This window comes from Pelophylax lessonae, assembly GCF_965119305.1.
Source record: "Pelophylax lessonae genome assembly, chromosome: 10".
Lineage (NCBI taxonomy): Eukaryota > Metazoa > Chordata > Amphibia > Anura > Ranidae > Pelophylax > Pelophylax lessonae.
The window spans coordinates 55343647-55367287 of NC_138777.1; the positions used below are offsets into that span (position 1 = coordinate 55343647).

General features: G+C 44.9%; 1 protein-coding gene across 1 annotated transcript in view; it reads left to right on the forward strand.

Annotated features, from left to right (window-relative positions):
* Positions 1–23641, forward strand: part of CCDC73 (coiled-coil domain containing 73) — a gene marked incomplete at its 5' end in the record, with an annotated part of 225926 nt that overhangs the window by 190009 nt on the left and 12276 nt on the right. Inside the window, one exon of the mRNA XM_082270483.1 lies at positions 11447–12865. Within this exon, the coding sequence (XP_082126609.1) occupies positions 11447–12865 (1419 nt within the window). The remainder of the gene's footprint in view (positions 1–11446; positions 12866–23641) is intronic.

The following is a 23641-nucleotide window of genomic DNA, read 5'->3' on the forward strand; positions in this document are numbered from 1 at the left end:
AGGTTGGTTGTACCCAAGTCGATCGATGGATGAACTTTGGTACAATCAGCCTACCCATAAATGGATCAAATCTCGGCAGGTCCCTGCTGAACCGGCAGAGATTTGATCTATCTATGGCCTGCATTACTCAGTTAGCAAATTAGCTAAGAGTAACTAAACAGATTAAACAAGTGGCTCCCAATGGTTTAAAGTGTATGTAAGCTCAAAGACCAAAAGCTAATATATTGCTGCTTAATAATCTTTCGATGTGATGACTTTGACGAAAAGAGGGGAATCCGCGCTAGGATATAAAATGTATATATATGTATGATAAAAAAGATGGCTGCAGCCTACCTCTTATCTATAATCCAGGAAGGATTTATAGTAAAGTATGGAAATATGGCAGAGGTAAAATGGCACTGCCCAATGTGCTTAATAGATGAATAAGCAAAATAAGCAGAGGGGATCAAATCCCAGGGTGTGTCTCTGTAAGGTCACAATGCAGTAAAGATGTCATATATAATTTAGAATAATACAATGAAGTGCTATAAATGTACTTAAAGCAATCAAAACAACATATAAAGTGCTGGTTGTGAAAAGTGACTCAATAGCGAACATTTATAAAAAATGTGAGAAATTCATATTAAAGGTGCTGGAGGAAATAAATATGATAAGGTGCAAATCCCAAAGGGATCAATATAAAGTGACTGAGTGCTGATAACCCAAGCTATTATATATGTACCAACACAGACATGTGAAATAAATTGAACAAGTGGGAAAGTCCAAACAGGGTAAGTATAATCACTAAAGTGGTATAAATCAAATGTCCGAATCACGTATAAAGTGACTTAGTGCTAAAGGAATTTACTGCAACTCTTAGGATAGAATCGCACATGCAAAAAGTTCAAACATCCAAATTGCACGTGAAAGTGATCCAGTGCTGGGGAAATCAATGCAACTCAACAGAAAATCACATATGAAGGTAACTTCTGTGCTGTGAACTATCTTAAGGTTCTCCAAGTGTGGCCGTTGTGATGGGTCAAACGTGCTCCACTCACTCCTAGGACCGCACTTACCAGAAATCCTAACCCCTACAGGGGTAACATGCCTGTAATCCGGGCCGGGTATGGCTCCTATGGACCTTAGTATCCTATCTCATGGTTGCTTAAGGTAGCGTGGCCAATATAAATCCAAGGGTACTCCGGGTATATATATGAGGAAAGAAGGGCTCGTATAGTGTAGTACCTTTAGAATTTTATTGCAAACGTACTCACATAATAATGCTGAGTAAAAGGCAATTGACAAACAAATCCGTGCTGAGGGGAGGGGAGGCGGAGGCGGAAGTGACACGGTGATGCTCTACGCGTTTCGTCTTACTGACGTCACCAGGAGTGGCTCCTACAGTAAGGATACCCCAGGCTCAACACCCAATTTGCATACCCAGACACTGGATAGTACAGGTAACCATTCATCTCAAGGTCCAAGGGGGCCACACCTTTTCAAATTTCCTGATTGATATAGGTTAGCTTGTACATAGGAAGGGATGCATCCACCATAGCCGCCCAGGCAGGTACCCCCAGATGGGTTGAGGACTACAATTTCATCAAAAAAATATTTTTTGCATATGTAGTACTGCCCCCTTGAGGACTTCTGGATATTACACTTACGGTCCCCCTGGGTACCGTTAGCAAGTCAATGATCAGTCCAGGGGTTTGTAGTTGTTTTTGGTGTTTTATTTTAAATAGGGATGAAGAAGGGAGTAATGGGATATTTCAAATTAACTATGCACAACGTTGGGAGGTTATCTATCTGTAGATACAGCCAGGCTGTTGATCCACCTTGCCACTTAGGTGGATTTAGGGTTAAGTCTCTTTCCAGATGACTTGATAAACTCAAGTTATCTTCAGGACACTCTCCTATTATCCTCTTCCTTGGCCACTGACACCCGTCCACTGACTATCCTAATCCAGGACGGCCCCCCTCAGGTCAGGCCCCTTGACATGCTCCCCTGATGCCACGTGCTACTGCTACAGAGAAGGAGGCAGCTGCCACCCTCCCTCCGAGACTCTGCTCACCAACCAAAGAGCATGTGCTCCTGGCTTTTATACAGTATCCCAGAATGCACCGAGACAGCCCGTCTCTACCAATCACCAGGAATGTATCAAAGCCTATGTATCCATTGGTCAGGTTTCCTCCCACTGTCCAACATGCCTCCCTAATGGACCAGTGTAAAACGCTCCTCTAGACCTTACTCACAGATCCTGCTTTCTGCTAGACAGAAAGCAATATAGATTTGCCTGCTGCTCCTCTGATTGGCAGACAGAGCCAAAAACTATACTCTCTCACTAGCACCTACCTAGGAGGGTGCTGCACATAGTAAAGGAGAAAGGATTTTAATAGCTTAGTGTGATGAGAACGCTGTTCATCATCCTGAATACCCAGTAGTGCTGAGGATGAAGAGAGCGGGAGGGTCAGTTGTATCTTAAAGACCTCACCAAGTATTTTGCACTATAAGAGCATTCCCAAAACATGTGTAAATATAGCCCAGGTTGGAGTTTACAATGAGGACAAATAGGATCTCAATCTATAATATAATAATAATATTATTCTAGGCAACCTGGTGGGGGTAGAGTAGACCCGATACAGAAATTTAAATTGTATCAGCTTATCTTTGAATGAGACTACCAGTTTAGGACCCTATGAAAAACCAATCAGTGTGCCACGCCAATCATAAATAATAAAATCAAATCTGCCGTGATATAATGATATAAATAAACTATCCTTAAAAATCAAACATGCAAATTGATATAAACAAATCATTGCATGTGCAAAATATGCATATATAATAATGATACCAATACACTATATCTGTGCAGAACGTAACACTGTGTAAAAGACAGTGGAAATAGATAAAAAAATCAGCATAAAAAATCTAGATGTATAGGTGAAGTCCATTAATTTGATTCTGTGAAATAAGTCCAATTCCTTATTGCCTTGCTGTTAATCACAACCAGTCCTATTAGTGTTGCCTAAGGTGCTCAATAGACACACCCCACTCGTGTTCCTCTTTGGGTGTATTCTCACCTCAATTCCAGTGACCTCACAGTGAAGTTGGTCAAAGTGCACTTTTTAGTCCAATCCGGACTATGTGGTATAAACGTTCTGGTCTACTAGTGCTTCCTCCTTAATGTCACTGCTTCACATCCAGTGAGCTCCTTCACATCCATGTATGTGAAAAAGTAAATCTCCAATAGTGCTTTATCTTTAAAAGCAGGTATTTTATTAAAAATATAAACGATTGACTACTCACCGGGGTGCTTACAGGGCACCACACTAAAACCTCTTTAAAACTCGTGCAGTCTGCTATCTCCACGATCCAGCACTCCCCGCTAGGGAACAGCCGCCGTGCAGTCTTCTTGCCCCTTACCTACACGTCACACCACAGGGCCACGTGGTTTCTTCGGGGAAATTCCCCCCTGGGTGTGTATTTTGAGCACCTTATCCACTTCCTTACCGCAGGATGTCATATGACATCCAGGGCTTTAAATGGGGATATCTGAATGATGCCTGCAGCTGCAGGCGTCATTCAGATATAATTTTTTTTCAGCCGGCGATTCCCTTCACCATAAGAACAATCATAGCGGCTGTTAAGCCGCTTGATCATTCCTACAGGCGGCGGGTGGGGAAATCCCTCCAGTGCTTCTACCAGCTCGCCCATGTGATCGGCGAGCTGGAGAAGGAATCGGCCGCCGGCGGAAGTACACCAGAGAGACTGCCGAGGACCAGAAGGTCCCCAGCAGTCTCTATGACTCTCGAAGGCCCGGGCGCGACGTGATAACATCACGCCCGGCCTCGCAGTTGTCAATTGTGCTAAAAAGCCGAGCACGTTTTTTTATTTTTTTTTTTATTTCAGGCTTTCCAGCCTGTAGGAGAGATCTGAGGTCCTATTGACCCAAGAATTCTCCATAACCACTCTATGACCGCCCTCCGCAGTCATACTGCGGCAGGCAGCCGCTCCCAGGCAAATCGCCGTACATGTACGGCGCTCACTCTCAGGAGGCTAGGGGGGCGAACGTGCGCCGCCGCTGGCACGCTCCCGCATCTGCACGTCAGCGGGGAAGCCAATGCAGCGGGCAGGTGGCTCCAATTGCCGCCTGACACCCGCGATCGTTCCCCGCTGAGAGAAGAACAACGGTCAGCTGTTGTAAACACAGCTGACCGTTCTTCTCCATGGAATGATCATAGAGCCCATGTGATCCTTCTATATAAGATCACATGTTTCTATGGTCATTTCAGATGCCACGCCCCCCCCCCACAGTTAGAATCACTCCCCTAGGCTCACATTTAACCCCTTGATCACCCATAATGTTAACCCCTTCCCTGCTAGTGTCATTATTACAGTAACAGTGCATATATGTTTAGCACTGATTACTGTAGTAATGTCACTGGACCCCCCAAAAGTGTCAAAAATGTCAGTCAGGGGTCTGATCTGTCCGCCGCAATGTCACAGTCCCGCAAAAAATTGCAGATTGCCGCCATTACTAGTAAAAAAAAAAAACCAATAAAAATGACATAAATCTTTCCCGTAGTAAGTAGACGCGATAACTTTTGCGCAAACCAATCAAAATACGCTTATTGCGATTTTTTTTTACCAAAAATATGTAGCAGAAACAAATTGGCCTAAAATGTTAAAAAAATTTGATTTTTTTTTTTTTTTGAGAATGTCATATAGACGGTTTCCAACCGTTGGATGGTGCCGCCTTAGGTGGACCACCTGGTCTCCAGGTTGAACAAATCTACTATTGTGCCTGTGGAGGATTCCCCGGTTTTTACAGATCCGGTGGACAGGCGGGTGAAATCCCTTTCCCGCCATCATCACGTGTTGGCGGGTTCTATTCTAAAATCGGTTTTTGGTATCACAGATGGTTACAGAATAGATTAAGGTTCTGAAAGGGAACTTGGACCCTGACATAGTTCTCCCTAGAGCTGATGGAACTTTTGGACCAGATGGCTCAGGCCCTGGTGTTCCTGTGTGATGCGTCCCTGGATGCGGCTCCCCTGGTGACCAGAGTTTTGGCTATGGGGATTGCCCTCCAGTGTATGGTTTGGCTGAAGAGCTGGTCGGCTGACCAGGCTTCCAAGAAAGCCCTGACCGATTTCCCTTTTCTGGGAGAGCGTTTGTTTGGCGACTCACTAGATTCGTTAATCAAGGGTCTGACTGGCGGTAGGAGGACTCTTCTTCCTCAGTCCTCCAAAGGTAAAACACCCCGTGCTAAGCAGGGACCTGCCTTTACCGCTCATAGGCGTTTTTTTCGTGCCTCTGGGGAGCTTCTGGTGAGAGTAAGAAGCACTGGGGCAAGCCCAAGGCCAGTCAGCCCGGTTCTCCGGACAAGTCCTCTTTAGCATGAAGGGGCGCCCTCACCCGTTTCTTGGGTGGGGGGACATCTGTGCTTCTTTCAGGAACCCTGGACTTTCTTAGTTCAAGACAAATGGGTTTGCAAACTGATTTATTCCGGGTACAAGTTTAAATTTTGGTCCTGGCTGGGGGACAGTTTTTTTCAATCAAATCTTCACCTGTCTCTAGAGCATTTGAAGGATCTCCGGGAGGCTGTAAAGGATCTCCTGGCTCAAGGAGTGATTGTGCCGGTTCCCCGGCAGTAACGCTCTCAAGGTTTTGGTTCAAACCTGTTCACGGTGCCCAGAAAGGAGGGCAAGGTGCGTCCAATACTGGATCTCAAGGCTCTGAACCACTTTGTGTGGGTGCAGAAGTTTCATATGGAGTCCATTCGGTCGGTGGTGGCGTCCTTGAATCAGGGGAATTTTCTGGCCTCCATCGATATCAAAGATACGTATCTGCACATCCCCATATTCGAGGGACATCAGCGATTCCTCTGCTTTGTGGTGGCAGAGGAGCACTTTCAGTTTGTGGCATTACCCTTTGGTTTCGCCTCCACTCCCATTTACCAAGGTCCTGGCCCCAATGCTGGCCTTGCTACGTCGGAGAGGAATTTCAATTTTGGGATATCTGGACGATCTCCTGTTGTGAGCAGACTCTCATTCGGATCTGTTGGGCAACATCTCAATTACAGTTCAGACCCTTCAGGAATTTGGGTGGACTATCCCTTTCAGGAAATCTGCTCTGTCACCATCAGTATGGGTCACTTATCTGGGGTTGACTCTCGACTCTGTACTGGCGAAGGTCTTTCTCCCCTTGGAAAAGCTACAGAAGTTACGAAGGGCGATCAGGTTGCTGATGGAAACCAATCAGTCCTCCTTGCAGGCTTGCATGAGGGCCCTGGGCCTGATGGTATCAACCTTCAAAGCAGTCCCATTTGCTCAGTCTCCCTCGAGGCCTCTGCAGAGAGAGATTCTGGCAAAATAGAACAGGAATCCTTGGTCATTGGACCAGAAGATTTGTTTGAGTCATCTCACAAAGTCGGCTCTATCTTGGTGGATCCAGTCACCGGCTTTGTGTCAGGGCAAGTCCTTCCTGCCACTGTTTTGGACAGTGGTCACCACGGACGAGTGGTGGAGTGCTGGGGAATCTCTGTGCCCAGGGGACTTGGGCGACAGAAGAGTATTCCTTGCCAATCAATATTCTGGAGCTCTGAGTGATCAAGCTTTGCTTGTTCCACTGGATGAGTCGGCTACGCGGGTCCCCAGTCCGGATACAGTCGGACAATGCCACGGCTCTGGCTTACATCAATCATCAAGGGGGGACCAAGAGTGTCCTGGTGCCAAGAATGGAGCTCTACCTTGTTTACATAGGTAGAGCTCAATTCTGAGTATCTGCCTAATGATCGGTGGGTGCCGTGAATAATCACAGCAGTAGCAGCCCACCAGCTGAGCATGCACCTCCTGCAGGCAAAAGTGCAGGATCGTGTGTATATACGTGATTTGCACAGCTACCACCCTCTAGCAGTAAAACTGGTATAGGGCAGTCAGCAAGTGGTTAATCTCTGAAATATTTGGGGTATATTTCTTATTTTTCGTGGACCAGTGTTTAATTATCCTGATTGTAGCCCTGTGGGCCTCCCATATTGTCCAAGGGGAGTTATTGTTTCTGTTGTCATCTGCAAAAACATTGTGTGGTCTGAATTAGTCGCAGATTGTATGATGGCGTCAATGACTTGTTTAGCTTCCAGGAGCAGTCGTGATAGGCACTGTTGGGAAGTTTCAAGATAGTTATGACTGTAATTAGTTATGGTAGTCAGAGATAGTAGCTTGCAGAATATTTGTCTTAGTGGATACCTCTAAAAGGTAATAATCTAAGAATACGTAATATATTATAGTATGGGAAAGGGGGAGGAAAACATGAGGGGGGAAGGGAAGGGAAGGAAAGAAGGGAGGGGGGGAGGGAAGGCAAAATGGAAGGGACAATGGGAAAGCATTTGAGGATAGGTGGGACTTTAAATGAGACTCCTGCCTTGGGTCTCCATCCCTATGTATACATGACATATAGAGCACATAGTGCTCAAAAAGTGTTTGGGACTTTATATGAGATGTGGCCACATCTCATATAAAGTCCCAAACACTTTTTGAGCACTATGTGCTCTATATGTCATGAATACGTAATATATATTGGAATATGATTTATGTACAGTATATTAGAGAAGTGTACAGTATTATCCTTCATGTGTGGTTGGAAGATGCACCATGTGTCGACTAACTGTATCTTGTGTAAAGGACTTAGGTGTCTGTGAACCAGTGGCGTAACTAGAACCTTCAGGGCCCCGATGCAAGAAACCATAAAGGGCCCCTGGACGGGGCCCTTCCCTCCCAGCCTGGTGGCGGAACGCCAGGGCTGGTCGCAAGTGCAATGTCAGTAGCACAAAGTGTATGGCTATAGTTTGCACCGCACATGAGATCGCATGTCGCATGTAATTTAGGAGCAGTGCGCTCCGAATTACATGCGATCTCCGTGATTGCACTAATGTGAACCGGGCTGACACTATGAGGAGTCCTCTTCCTTATCTTGTCCTCTGAGACCACCAACAGGAATTCCATCCACTGGGACGCAAGCCATCTAACCCACTACTGCTTGTATACCATATAATCACCACATTTGGCTGCCTTATATTTGCACATGGGGCTAACATTTTGGACTATTCACCGTTTATAGCTGATGGTGACTAGTTATGTGTGACTTTATACTTACATATTTATTATATACACTTCAGCACTTTTGCACAATAGCACTTTGATTTTGTTTGTATATACATTTGTATTATCCCACACAATTTTAATAAAAATATATATTATAATATATATATATTTAATAAAAATCATATATTTTTATAAATATTGCGTGGGATAATGCAAATGTACACATTTTTCCTCAGAGGAGAGACCATTGAGTGGAGCTGGATTAGTTGCTGATGCCTTGGCCTTGCAATTTTCAAAGGCATTCCCTCTTCCTCAGATCCCATGTTTCTGTTTGATTGTGAGTAGTTCTTGTAACATGGCCTCTATGTGAAATCCAGCTCAGAGCTCCACTCAATGGTCTCTCCTCTGAGGAATAATGTGTACATTTGCATTACCCCACACAATTTTAATAAAATATATAAATCATATTTTTTTATATATTTTTATTAAAATTGTGTGGGATAATTCAAATGTATATACACATCATTCCTCACAGGAGAGACCATTGAGTGGAGCTGGATTTCACATAGAGGCCATGTTACAAGAACTACTCACATCAAACAGAAACAGGGGATCTGGGGAAGAGGGAAAACCTTTGAAAATTGCAAGGCCAAGGCATCAGCAACTAATCCAGCTCCACTCAATGGTCTCTCCTCTGAGGAATAATGTGTACATACATTTGCATTATCCCACACAATTTTTATAAAAATATATGAATCATATATTTTTATTAAAATTGTGTGGGATAATGCAAATGTATGTACACATGATCATTCCTCACAGCCACAGGAGAGACCATTGAGTGGAGCTGGATTTCACAGAGGAGAGGCCACAAGAACTACTCACAATCCAACAGAAACCACCGCCAGGGATCGAGGGATGAAGGTAGAAGAAGATGAGAGGAGAGACGACAGTCACGCATGCTCACGAGTCCGACACAATCACAGGCAATGGAATCCACTGAACTCCGACACGCTCCCGCACACAGGACACCCTCACCATTGAATCCAGCGCTAGCCTGGGCACGCCCTCCTCCTCTCACCGAAGCAGCAACAGCCGCGGGGCCCCTCCTCTGCTCCCACTACTTATCGCGCTGCTGGGTGAGTTAAAATGTTATACTGGGCGGCGGGCCCCCTTGCTGGCCGGGCTCCCCCTTCCTGGCTTCCAGGCCGGGCCCTTGGACCACGTCCGAAGTGCCCGACCGCTCAGTCCGCCCCTGCATACAGGGGGCCCTCTCAGGCCCCCTGCAGCATGGGGCCCGGTCGCCATGGGGACCCCTGCGACCCCTGTACGTCCGCCCCTGGTGTGAACAATTGAAATGATCTGTGAAGGAGTCCGGAGATGCGTCTATGGTGAGATTTAAGGGCTCCTGCTAGGAATCATTATTCTGGAATTAAAGTCAGCAGTCTTTGTGATTAGTTGTTTAACCACTTCTTAACCGGAAGGATTTGCCCCCTTAACGACCAAGCCATTTTTTGCGATCCGGCACTGCGTTACTTTAACTGACAATTGCGCGGTCGTGCGATGCTATACTTTTTTCCCTTTTTTCCCACAAATAGAACTTTCATTTGGTGGTATTTGAGCACCTGTGTGATTTTTATTTATTGCGCTATAAACAAAAAAAGAGCGACAATTCTGAAAAAAAAAAAAAAACAATATTTTTCACTTTCTGCTATATAATATTCCCCCCAAAAAAGTGTAATTTTGATTTGTGCAATTTTTTTTTTATTATACTAGTAAGCGATTTGCGATTTTTAGCAGGACTGTGACATTGCGGCGGACAGAACGGACCCCTAACTGACATTTTTTACACTTTTGGGGGGACCAGTGATATTACTACAGTGCTACAGTGATCAGTGCCAAATTATGCACTGTTACTGTAATAAGGACACTGGCGGGGAAGGGGTTAACCCAGGGGTGATCAAAGGGTTAAGTGTAGGGGAGTGTTTTCCAACTGTATGGGGAAGGGACTTGTAAAATGAACACAAAGACCTGTGATCCTAAATAGGAGGATTACAGGCGCTCTGTGTTCATTTCAGAGAGAACAACGGTCTGCTGTGTTTCTCAGCGGGGAGCAATCGCGGGTGCCCGGCGGCCACCGGCCCCATGCATCAGTCGTCAAGTGGTTAAGAAAGTGTACTTGTGCTTGGTTGGGATTGTAGACATTACCCAATGTAAAAAAGTGATATTGTTTATTCTACCTTTGAGAATGAAGTATCTTATAACTTCATCAGTAGAAGTCTAAATAAGGGCCAGTTCATACGGAATGCGTTTGTTTCATTCATTTCAATAGACTGCCACACACTTGGGAACGTGCAAAAAGTATGGCAGGGGCTACTTTTAAATTTGTACAACCTGCACCAAACCTCGTGGTATTGTGGTACAATGCGGTTTAGTAGCCACAAATGGAAGCAGTTGTTGCATGCGTTTGGGGTGCCATTGACAACAATTAATGGCAACCTCGCGCACATCTAACAAGGGCAGAACATTCCTGTGCAGTGCAGAAAACACGCTAGGAAACGCGCATTTCCTGCGCCTCATATGGTGTGAACCAGCCCTAATTATCAAATTTATTCCAAAAGCGACTGCCCCGGACCCCTAGATTTGCTCTAAAGAGAGGTGTTAGAGAACCACTGAGAATAGGGGATCCATATCTTTTCCTGCAGTAATCTAGTTGGTCCCATGATGTCATGGGGGCATCCTATTTCTTCCGCAGGAGACGGGGCAGTTCTTTCTCTTGGACTGAGTAGTTCTTACTTTTATCTTCTTTAGAGAAAATTGGGGGGGGGGGGTGAATCCAAATATAAAAAAAATTGGGGTTACACTAGCTATAAACACTAAGTCACTTGCTTCCTACATGTATTCAGCATTGCTGCTTCCTGATGGTGACGGCGATGGACCATGCTTGCACAATTAGTGTCGGCACAGCTGCTTGTGGTCTTCTTTAGGAATGTATATGACAGGATGACAACCTGTCATATTCTTGAACATGTATCTTTGTGGCATGATCACTAGGTATTATTTTAATATAAGACTTAGGTTAAAAAAGATTAACATATTTTGAAATTACATTAACAATTTAAGGTTATATAACCTACAGACAGTAACTTGGTTTTTATCTACTTGAATCAAAAAGAAAATGGCTCCATTTAAATAGCTGGTGCTAGGTAAGTGTAATTGCAATAGAAACTGGTGTTCCCCTTTAACAATGTCATAACAATTCATCTTTACAAATGGTTACTGTCTGCAAGAAGAGTGTGACATATACCACAACCTTAGTACTGCTTTAATGTTTCTTAAATCCATTTTTGTTTTAATACAGATAGGAGCAGCCTTCCAAATGTTTATAACAGAATAGATAAGGCCCATCTCTGTGAAGAACAGAGAAGCGACAGCAACTTTACAGAGAACAAAGCCAAGTTTGCAGCCATTCAGCCTGGCCTAAATGAGTGTTGTAATGGGGAACCTATTGAGGAGCTACCAGCTGACAGAGCAGACCTGCAGGATCCTGATGAAGATGGAGAGAGTGCAGCTAAATGCTGCAGCACTCTGCAGACACAAACTATAATGGAATCTGTCTTGTTACTCGGAGACAATAATAAACCATTGGATGTCTGCAGCCAAGATGCAAACCAGCAGACAGAATGCAGCCATCATAAATCTGGAGAAGGTACAAGTGAAGTAGTTTATATTGTAATAGATAAGACAGACACTACAGAGAACAAGCAAGGTGTCCTAATAAATAAGACACACGCAAAGGAATCCCAACTGTTTCCTAAAACTACAGAACAATTAATAAATGGGCATAGTACAAATAAAAGGGACCCTGCATATGGAGATAGCACAGGCAGCTTGTCTTGGGATAAGAAAAATGATTCTTCTTCAGTTCAGAATTGTTGCACATCAGAGTGGAGCACAGCTTCTTGCATCAATAATCAAAATACACAGACTAAAATAGGACCAATGAACGTAACAAACGAGAGCAAAGCTACATTTTGTGAAGATTCCCCTCTTTCTTATCAAACAGAAAAAAATAACCAAAGCCTAGAAGATACTAGCAAACACTGTGAGGACATAGAAAGGCCCAGCTGTGGCACAACAGCAGAAAATGAGAGCAGTGTAGGCCAGGAGCAGAGTTTGTGCTCCTTGCCAAGCAATGATGTGAACAGCTGCGAGGAACCAGTAAAAAATATGCACTTGCAGTCTTCTTCAGATCATAAGCAGGACTGCCAGGGTTCTCAGTCAAACCTGGAGAAAACAGATGTCTCAGAAGTTAAAAATTTACCTGGAGATCGGAGAGAAATGTGTCCCCATGTGAGGGAAGATGAAAAGCTTGGAGGATCAAACAAAAGTGATGTACATTTTAGAAGAGGATTGCTCACTGATGGACATAGTGTCAATATTTGTCAGATAACAGAGGAGAGCGGTGAACCACTGAGTGTGGAGAAAGAAAATATTAATGTGGGAAATAATGTGTCTGTTAATTTCACACTTGAAGAAAGTAGCGGACAAACTGTACCAAAGCTTTTCCCAAAAAATGTTGGGTCTGCCACAGAAATAGCCAAAACAAACTCACAAAGAGAAAGGATAACCAACATATCTGACAGCTCAGTAAAACGACTTTGTTTATCCAGAACCAACGCATGGAACGGTGAGCCTTCAAACAAACCATCCAGCAATTTCGGCAATTGTACACTGCCATACTTATCAAGTCGAGATGCGTGCATCACAGCTGAGATAGGTAGGCAGCAGTGTATGTTTATTTCTATCAGACTGGTTTATATCATTGTGACTACTGGTGACCATAAATTATAGAATATATTGATAGAGTTCCACTGATGTGGCTGTGACAGGACATTTCTAAACAATACCATGTAAACCAGGGGTGGGGGGGGGGGGGGGAGGGGACTTGTGGCCCACCATGGATATGAATGCAGCCCAGCACAAAAATATAAATTTACATACTAATGTTGATTCTTAACCATTGGTTTAAACTCAGTTTTTTTCTGCCTAGTCAGGAGTAAGAACCTAGCTCCTTGCTGGGACCTCTGGTCCTGGCAAAATGTTTCATTTTAGATACATTTTTTTCTTCTGGTTTTTCCTGTAAGATCTACAATCAACTGCTGGCATGGGCAAAGGTCTGGATAATCTAGATCCAGTGGTCACCCCAGTCTGGCCAGCTAGCGTGCGCAGACTTCAGCTCCACGCTAGGTCGGCCAGGACAGGCCCCACCGGATGGGGTCTTGCGAGGTCACATATGACCGGGTCTTAGCCCAAGTCGCAGTGTTCCTCCTGGCCGACAGCCCCCCCCCCATTTCAATGGCGAGGGGTTCTGTCTGGAGCGGCGTCTGCCTGGTTCCTGGTATAGCTGTCCCCCTTTCCCCCTGGAGGGTTTTGAGGTGGACGCGGGCCCCGCCATGGGACAGTGGGACCCCTGGGTTCCCCTCATTCCTGTTAGGCACCCCCCTCACCTGTCCCCTCATCCTACCCCCCCTCAGACGATCGGCTGTGCAGGGGTGTTGTACCTGGTGGGGGCTCCTGCCAGGGCCCCCTATCCTGCCTGTGCCTGTCCTGAGGCCTAGGGATCTCTCTTGTGTCCTCGGGAGCCTCGTGGTTCCGCACAGGGCCGCCATTTTCTTGTAGCCTTTGTGCTTCAATGCACAGCGGCCATGTTTGTGTAGTCCAGTGGCCATTTTGCGGTGGTTTGCCTTAAAAAACAGCGGAAGCCATAACAGTGGAGCCCTATGGGTGGCGATTTCGGCAGTGGGAGCCCCTCCTTATCCCCTGGTGCTGATGCCTGGATCCTTTCCTTTCCTGATCGCCGTACGTTCAGTGCAGATTCTCCTGGTGGTTGTGGTGCCTGGTTTCTGCAGCGTAGTGAGTCTGGTGGGGTCCTCTCTCTGCTGAGGATTGATTGGGGCTCTGTGATGTGACTGGCAACCGGGTGTGCTTCCAAAGCAGGAGGGGTCCTTTGGTAGAGTTTATACTCCCCACCTGATCCCCTCTCTGAGGCCATAGGGCCCTCCATGTCCTTACTATCCATTGACGCACTGAGAGCAGGCCTGGAGTCCTTTGTGTCCCGGGTGGAGTTGGCTTTTGGGCGACGGGCTGGCAAAAAAGCAACGCGCTGGCAAAAAATTCTTAGATAGTGAGGAGGATTCCTCCACTTCTGCTACCGCGCATGAAAAGGCACTGGGGGATGCACTGATTGTATCTGTGTGAGAGACCTTAAAGATGGAGGACGCAGCTGCGACGGAGGAACAAGTCCCTTTGGCACTCACAAGCCATCCAGATCGGCAAAGGTGTAATCTTTCCCCTCCTATTGGCAGAATTGTCACTACAGAGTGGGGATGACTAAAGCATCTCCTTGAGGTCCCTAAGCGCTTTGCTAGGTGATACCCCTATAAGGAGTCCCTTTTTAAGAAGTGGACTGTTCCACAGGTGGTGGACCCTCTGGTTTACAGATTAAACAAGGCAGCCATGATTCTGGTTGAAGAGTCCCCGGCCTTTAAGGACCCGGCTGACAGGAACACGGAGGCTGTGGCCCGCAATATGTACACCCTGGCTGGTTCAGCACTGAGGCCGATATTCACCATTGCCCTGGTGTCACAGACTCTGACCAAGTGGGCTAAGCTTTTACGTGGTGACCTAGAGGGAGAACAGCTCCCCCCTGCCTTTGCTGAGCTGGTCCAAGGGCTGCAGTTTATCTGTGATGCCTCTTTGGATGCGGCTCCACTAGTGGCAATTGTCCGTTAATTTAACGGACAATTGCACGGTCGTGCGACGCTGTACCCAAATTAAATTGATGTCCTTTTTTTCCCCACAAATAGAGCTTTCTTTTGGTTGTAATTGATCACCTGTGCGATTTTTACTTTTTGCGCTATAAACAAAAAAAGAGCGACAATTTTGAAAAAATAACAATATTTTTCATATGAAACCCCCCCCAAAAAAATGTAAAAATCTAAATTTTTTAACATTTTAGGCCAATTTGTTTTTTGCTACATATTTTTGGTAAAAAAAATTGCAATAAGCGTATTTTGATTGGTTTGCACAAAAGTTATCGCAGCTACTAACTACGGGAAATTTATGTCATTTTTATTGTTTTTTTTTTTAACTAGTAATGGCGGCGATCTGCGATTTTTTTTGCAGGACTGCGACATTGCGGTGGACAGATCGGACCCTTGACTGACAATTTTAGACATTTTTGGGGGTACCAGTGACATTACTACAGTAATCAGTGCTATAAATATGCACTGTTACTGTAAAAATGACACTGGCAAGGAAGGGGTTAACTTTTATTGGTGATCAAGGGGTTAATGTATGCCTGGTGCTTACTGACGTGTGTGGGGGGAGGGGACTATGTGACACAGGCACAGATCGCAGGTTCAGCTATGCTGATACCTGCAATCTGACCCTGCCTGTCACTTAGGAGATCCGCCCGCTTTGTTTACACAAGCGGGCGGATCTCCACACTCGATCCCCGACGATCGGGGAAGAGCAGCGGTGATCACTGCCGCTTCTCCCCTGGCCCGACTCCCGATGTGACTGAATACAGCGGGAGCGAGCCTCCGGCGGTGCGCGCGCCGCCGAGAGAGGGGAATGTCTGGTGATGTAGGTCTACGTCGCCAGACAAAAACGAGCCACTGTGCCGCAGTAGCAGCACAGTGAGCAGTGTTAAAGTGGTTAAGAAGATCGCCTGTTTGGTGCTGTTAAAGTGGTTAAGAAGATCGCCTGTTTGGTGCTACGCTGGATGACATCATTAATGGTCTTACAGCAGGAAAAAGTTCCCTTCTTCCACAGGCTACTAAGGGCAAGGACCCTAGTCGTAGATGTGGGCCCTCCTTTTCGGCTCATAAAAAGTTTTTTTCCTTTCATCCCTCAGGATTGACTGACAGAGGATCGAAGCCCTTCAGGGTCTCCTCTGGAGGATCCAAGCAAACTTGGTCTAGCAAGTCAAAAGCGGGCTTCTCCAGACCCGAGGACAAGGCCCCTTCAGCTTGAAGGTGCGTCCTCACCCGTATCTGGGGTGGGGGATGTCTATACTGGTTCTCGGACTAGTTGACTTCCCTGGTACAAGATTAGTGGGTCCACAAAGTCATTCGGTCTGGCTACAAGTTTCGTTCTTACCCTCTGGAAAGGTTCTTTTCTTCCAACGTGCGACTGTGCAAGACCTTTTACTTCAAGGAGTGATTGTCCAGGTTCCAATTTCAGAACTTTTTTTAGGAGTTTTACTCAAACCTATTTACAGTCCCCAGAAAGGAAGGCAAGGTGCATCCAATCCTGGACCTTTGCGAGCAGAGTCTCCTGCGCTGGTGGAAAACCTGGAGATCTCCATACGGACCCTGAGGAAATTCAGCTATATTCGGAATCTTTAGAAGTCTGCCTTGGTTTCTTTCATGGAACTAAACTATCTGGGTCTGACTCTGCACTCGGCCTTAGCCAGACTGCTCCTTCCTCTGGACAAACTCCAGAAACTGCAGGCTGCAATTCACCTCCTGCTGTCCAGAAGATGGTCATTCCTCTAGACTTGCATGGAAGTGCTGGGCCTGATGGTGTCTACCTTGGAGGCAGTCCTGTTTGCACAGTTCCGGACGAGGTCCCTGCAAGGGAGATTCTGCACAGTTCCGTACGAGGTCCCTGCAAGGGAGATTCTGATCAAATGGGACAAGACTCCACAGTCTTTGGACAACAAAATCCAGCTGAGCTGGAGTGAAAAAGGGTCCCTGATCTGGTGTTTTCATTCTCCGGCGCTCTGGCAGGGCAAATCCTTCCTCTCCTTCTATTGGACAGTGGTCACCAAGGATGCCAGCCTCTCAGGGTGGGGAGATGTTCTCGACAGAAACTCTGCTCAGGGGGTCTGAACCCTGGAAGAGTCCACACTACCAATCAATATCCCGGAGCTCTTAACGATTAGACTGTGCCTGGAACATTGGACGGATCATCTCCAAGGATGTCAAGTGCACATTTAATCAGACAATGCCACAGCCGTGGCTTATGTCAATCACCAAGGGGGCACAAGAAGTGTCCTGGCAGCTCTGGAGGTAGCCGGCATTCTCAGGTGGGCAGAATGTTTGTTCCAGCCCTTTCAGCCGTCCACATTCCCGGAGTGGAAAACTGGCAGGATGATTACCTCAGTCAGCAGGCGTTGGACCAAGGGGAATGGTCTCTTCATCTGGAGGTGTTTCATCAATTGTGTCTCCAGTGGGGCACCCCTGAGGTAGATCTGTTGGCATCCTGGCTCAACAGAAAGGTGCAGAGGTTCATGACACGTTCATGGGATCCTCTGGCGGAAGCCACAGATGCGCTGGTGGCCCCGTGAGGTCAGTATTGTCTGATTTTTGCCTTCCCTCCTCTCAAGCTTCTGCAAAGACTTCTACCCAGGATCGAGGCAGAAAGGATTCCGATGATCTTAATGACAGTAATGATTAAGCACACATACTAGTGTGTGAAATGCGTCTACCTTGCCACATTTGTCACTTTGGGATGTTCAGCTAATAAACCTGGATTTTGATCAAACCTGGAGTGCAGCCATTTCTTCTACATTTGATTATCTTAGTGGCCTCTTCGGGCTTGGTATGCCATTCTGGTGTGGCTGGTCGCTGACATTCCTTAAAAGCTTCCTCTCTCGGATGATCTGATGTCCCAAGGGCCAATATCCCACTCTGCTTTACAGTTGCTGGCTTTGAAGACTTGGCTGTTGAAAGCCAGGTACTGAAGGATAGGGGATGGTCTGAATCGGTGATTCCAACGCTGTTAAAAGCTAGGAAATCTACTTCTAGGAAGATCTACCATCATACATGGAAGACGTACATCGCGTGGTGTGAGTCCCTTGGGGTTCATCTTCGCTCCTTCTCAGTGGCTCGGATCTTAACCTTCCTTTATGGGGGGTTGAAAATATATTGGCCTTTAATACCATCAAAGGCAGCTGTTGGCTTTGGCGGTCTTCTTTCACTGACCCTTGGCCACACACTCTCTGATGCGTACCTTTCTTCAGGGTGTTCGCCATTTGACTCCTCCAGTGCAATCTCTGTTGCTGCCTTGGGATCTCAATTTGGTGCTTTCGGTCCTCAAGAAGTTTAACTTTGAGATTCTTTGGGAGATTCCCTTGTTTACGCTGTCCCAGAAGGTGGGAATGAAGACATTGTGTTGACTGGCGGCGTTATCCTGTCGTTAACCTTACTTGGTGGTTCACAGAGATAAGGTGGTTCTTCGCCTCTGTCCGTCATTCCTTCCTAAGGTTGTCTCTGATTTCCATTTCAATGAAGACATTGTGTTGTCTTCCCTGTGTCCCAGGCCAAAACATCCTAAGGAAATTGCCTTGCATGCCTTGGATGTGGTTCGGCAATTAGGGTGTACCTGGCAGCTATGGAGTCTTTTAGAAAGTCAGACTGACTATGTGTGCTTATGGATGGGTCTCGGACAGGGTTGTCCGCTTCCTCTGCGACCATTCCCATATGGATCAGACAGAGGGTGATTCAGGCCTATTCCATCGGGTCAGATTCATCCTTTCCCTATCAAGGCGCACTCTACTTGGGCACTCATTGCCTTCTGAGCCTTCCGCCATCAGGCGTCAGTGACGCAGGTTTGCAAGCCGGCCACCTGGTCGTCTGTGCACACTTTCACAAAATTCAATAAAGTGGATGTGTTGGTATCTGCAGATGCCTCTTTTGGCCGCAAGGTTTTGCAGGCTGCTGTTTAGAGGAGTACAAAGTGCAGGCGGCCAGGCTCTCCTGTTACCTACATGTTGTTTCAAGCTGCTAATATTCCATCTACATGTAAGTGCAGTATTATGTAATTTTAATAAAAGTTTTAAAGTTAATGCACTTTTGGCCGCTTCTATCTCTTATGCTGCACTGTGCCACATTTGGAATGTCCGGTTCACCTGTAAAGGAGCTTAGTGTCAGTGTCCAAGAGTGGTGTCGGCGTCTGATGGTTGTACCGAGGCTCGGCCTTTCATCCTTTTCAGAGTTGGGAAGTTCTGTGTCCATTGAGGCTGCCGTCGTCATTTGGTGTAGTTACTGCGGCTCAGCTGATATATTCTTGCACAGATAAATCCGAAATCTGGTAAGCAGCCATCCAATTGTGTGAGCACCGAGGGGTTGCATGCAACACTAAAGGGGGCCAGTTGTGTGGAAATACCTTTCACCTTCCCAACGCAGCCAGAATTCTTTATTGAACTTTTTCACAGTATCTGCACATTTAATTTATTTCACCTTGGACTTTAAGCACTTGGTTTTCAGTTTTTATTACATGATTCACCATCTGAATTTGTTTTTGTGCACATTGCCTTTGTTTTTTGGTTTTTCATAGTTGCATCAAAACATTTATTTAAGTTTTTTTGCCATTAATTGGATTATGTTTTTTTAAATAGCCATATCCACACATTCATTAAATTCATATCTTTGGAATATTTGTTTATTTATTATTATTTATTTATGTGTAAGAATTAGCGCACCTTCACCTTTTTTCATATGCTGTTTAGAGGACTTGGTCCTCTTTGAGGGTGTATTGTTTTTTCAGGTGGGCTCCAGTTGCTTTGGTTGGTTGGCTACTGTTTTTAGCCTTGGGATTTTTTTTGCTGTTCCCACCCCTCATGTTTAACACTGCTTTGGGACGTCCCAATGGTTAAGAATATCAGGAGCTATGTCTGTAAATGAACGAAAGAGAAAATGGTATTTTTGACATACCATAAAAATCCATTTCTCTGATGTTTATTGACAGACACAGCACCCACCCCTCTGTGGAGTTGTATTTTCTCTGACACTGCTTGTAATAAAACGGAGTACCTATAGCAGAGAGAGGGAGTATACCCCATGGGACTGCCCATAGGCGTAGTGTTCTGCCTAGTGTCCTACTTCTGTAAGGGGCAGTATAACCCAGTTGTTAAGAATATCAGGAGCTGTGTCTGTCAATAAACATCAGAGAAATGGACTTTACGGTAAGTCAAAAATCACATTTTTGAGGGGGGGAATCTTTTGTAAAAATGTGTTTACACTTAGCGAACACATGAAGCTGACAAAAAAATTGACAGTGTATTTTTACTAGACTTATAAGTTTTATCTTTGGGGAAAAAAACATCCCACTCTTTACAATCACGCCTTATTTATGTCATCCGGATGAAGCACAGGAAGGCCAATATTAGAACAAAAATATCTGAAGAGCTCCTTGAGCATTCATCCATCCAACCAGATATTGATGTGTTACAATAGTGCACTAGTTTTATGTTCCCTCTTTTATAATAAAAAGAAATATTACAAAAAAGTTTTATTAATACATTATATCAGTAATCTTTAAGTTTTGATCTGCCCAACTTTTTCTGCTCATCGGCGAGCCTTAATGTTAGAGTATTTTATGTGTGGCCCAAAACAATTTCCTTTTTCTCCAATGTGCCCCAGGAAGGTTAAAAGGTTGGACACCCCTGATGTAAACAAAACATACTGTAGAGGATAAGTAACTAAAATATATCACTTTCCAGATGACAAATTAGAAATGAATCAAGCTTTGAATTCCTATATTAGGGTGGAGTGTTCATGCATAACTTTTTCAAAGCAATATACTGTAACAGCACATGTGTGTGGCACTAATGGGACTTTCCTAAAAAAAATATCACTGTTGACAGTATTCCTTTTCTTCTCATGACCAGTTGATGATCAGTTTGGGCAGGGATTGCATAATATGTACATATATGTGTGGTCAAAAGAAGGAACCAAACCATAGGTCCAAAGCCTGGACATTGCTGAATTATTAGCAGCTTTGAGGACCATATTAATATAAACACATTGGGGTTTATTTGCTAAAACTGCATGGTGCAAAGTCTGGTGCAACTCTGCATAGAAACCCACCAGCTTCCAGGTTTTATTCTCAAAGCGGTTGTAAAGTCAGAAGTTTTTTCATCATAATGCTGACTATTAGTTATATGTGCATCTAGAAATGTGCATAGACTCAAAAATTGTACGGATTAAATAAAATGTAATATGAATACATCTGTTTAACAAATATATATTCATCTGTTTTTTACTCATCATATTTATGGACTTGAGCACTTTTTTGTATTTATAGTGTGCACAGTATTATGTGAACCATGACATGTTTATAATATTAGTATGATTTATTTATATATATATATATATATATTGAGTTTAAGCACTTTGACACTTTAAGATACACATGGATGTTTAGCGTCTAATTATTTATGCACTTGATGACTTTATGGTTTACAGATGAAGATAGTATACATTTTATTTAATCCATACAATTTTTGAGTCTATGCACATTTCTAGATGCACAGATAACTAACAGCGCCTTACTTATTTATTTCACTATTTAATGTGTCATCACATTTAAAGGGGCAGCAGTTAAGAAGGTCTTGTAGCTCAGTTGGGTATCAGGCACCTTTACCCATTGTAAAGTTTTTACTGCATTCTATGCATTAAGATAAAAAGCCTTCTATGTGCAGCAGCCTCCCTAATACTTACCTGAGCCCATCTCTATCCAGCGATGTTGCAGTAGTGTCTCGGCTGCCCGGGACTCTCCCTCCTGATTGGCTGAGATGGCAGCACAGCGCTTTTGGCTTCCGCTGCTGTCAATCAATTTCAGTGAGCTAATCAGAGAGAGGGGCAGGGTGGGGCCACAGCTCCATGTCTGAATGGACACAGGGAGCTGCGGCTCAGCTCGGGTGCCCCCATAGCAAGCTGCTTGCTGTGGGGGGCACTTGACAGGTGATAGGGGCCAGGAGAGCCTAAGAGGGACCCAGAGAAGAGGAGGACCCGGGGCCACCCTGTGCATAACCACTTTACAGAGAAGTTAAGTATAACATGTTTGTTTTATTTTAACCAAAATAAAAAAAGAAGACTTTAAAATCACTTTAACCACTTCCATACTGGAGTATGTCATATGATGTCCTGGGCTATAGTGGGGATATCTGAATGATGCCTGCAGCTGCAGGCATCATTCAGATATAATTTTTTTAGCCAGCGATTCCCTTTCACCATAAGAACAATCATAGTAGCTGTTCAGCTCACCCGTGCGATCGGCAAGCTGGAGAAGGAATCCGCCAGCGACGGAAGTACACCATAGAGAATGCCCATTGGCACCCTGTGGTGTAGTGGGTGGCTGGCTGGCACCCTTTGGTGGGTGGCACCCTGTGTGGTGGGTGGCTGGCTGGTACAGGCCCAGGGCCTGTGGCTGGATAGATGGTACAGGCCTGTGGGTGGCTGGCACTGGGCAACTGTGGGTGGGTGGGTGTATGTGGCCACGGCGGCTGTGTTAAACACACTGTGCACTGTGACTGTAGTGTACACTCAAAAAAAAGGAATAATAGTAGCGCTAGAACAATCTAAAAAAGTTCCCGGAAGAGTTCCTACTATCACCCGTGGATGATCACCAAGTTGAAAGTGCGGTTGATAAACAGTCCTCACAGTCTTTTAGTCAAATGATCCCATAGGTGAAATATGAACATCAGTCCACTTTCAGATCTTCAATCACCATAAAAATTCATGTATTAATGATGACAGTGTTTGGATATATGCCAAAACTCCGTGCAATCTGATAGGATCACCACAAGTCCACCACCAAGTGCAGGGGAAGTAAGAAATGGCCACTCACCGGATGCATTTGCTCACTTACTCTCATAAATGAGCATGCTGCGCATGTAAGTAACAGATCCCAATGTTACCATAGGATAGGTCACACCACAGGTAAAGATGGTTTCCACTTCAGTGCAGTGGCCCTTTTTTCACACTCTCTCCCAACCGTATGGAAAATAAAGAGATAACTTCCCTAGTGCAGTATGTCTGATAAATTTTATTCACACCAAATAATCATACATTGCACTCACTTGTATAGTAGTAAAAACACGCTCATCTCAAAATGCAAGGCAGTAGCGGAACCTCCAATCTTACTCAAATCTGGCTCCACGCCAGGTCGGGTAGTCCCGGAAGTTCTTTCGCTGCCAAAGTCCACGATAGGGTGCGTCGTCTGGCCACGCCCGACGCGTTTCGTCACTTCCTCATAATAGCTCATTAGCAGAGTCCTGCTGCTTGCCATAACCCACAAAGGGTAAAAACCATTGGTAAAACTGGAAAACTTGATTAACCACTTCTGGATCGGAAGGTTTTACCCCCTTAATGACCAGGCCATTTTTTGCAATTTGGCATTGCGTGATTTTAACTGGTAATTGCGCAGTTATGCAATGCTTGACCCCAACGAAATGTATGTCCTATTTTTCCCACAAATAGAGTTTTCTTTTGGTGATATTTAATCACCTCTGCGGTTTTTATTTTTTTGTGATATAAACTAAAAAAAGACCGAAAATTACATTTTCTACTTTTTTGTTTAAAAAATATCCAATAAACTAAATTTTTGTCATATATTTAGGCCAAAATGTATTAAGCTACATGTCTTTGATAAACAAAATCTCTAAATGTATATTTATTGGTTTTTGCAAGTTATAGCGTCTACAAACTATGGTGTACTGTATATGCTGGAATTTATGCAGCTTTTACTTTCTGACTGCCTA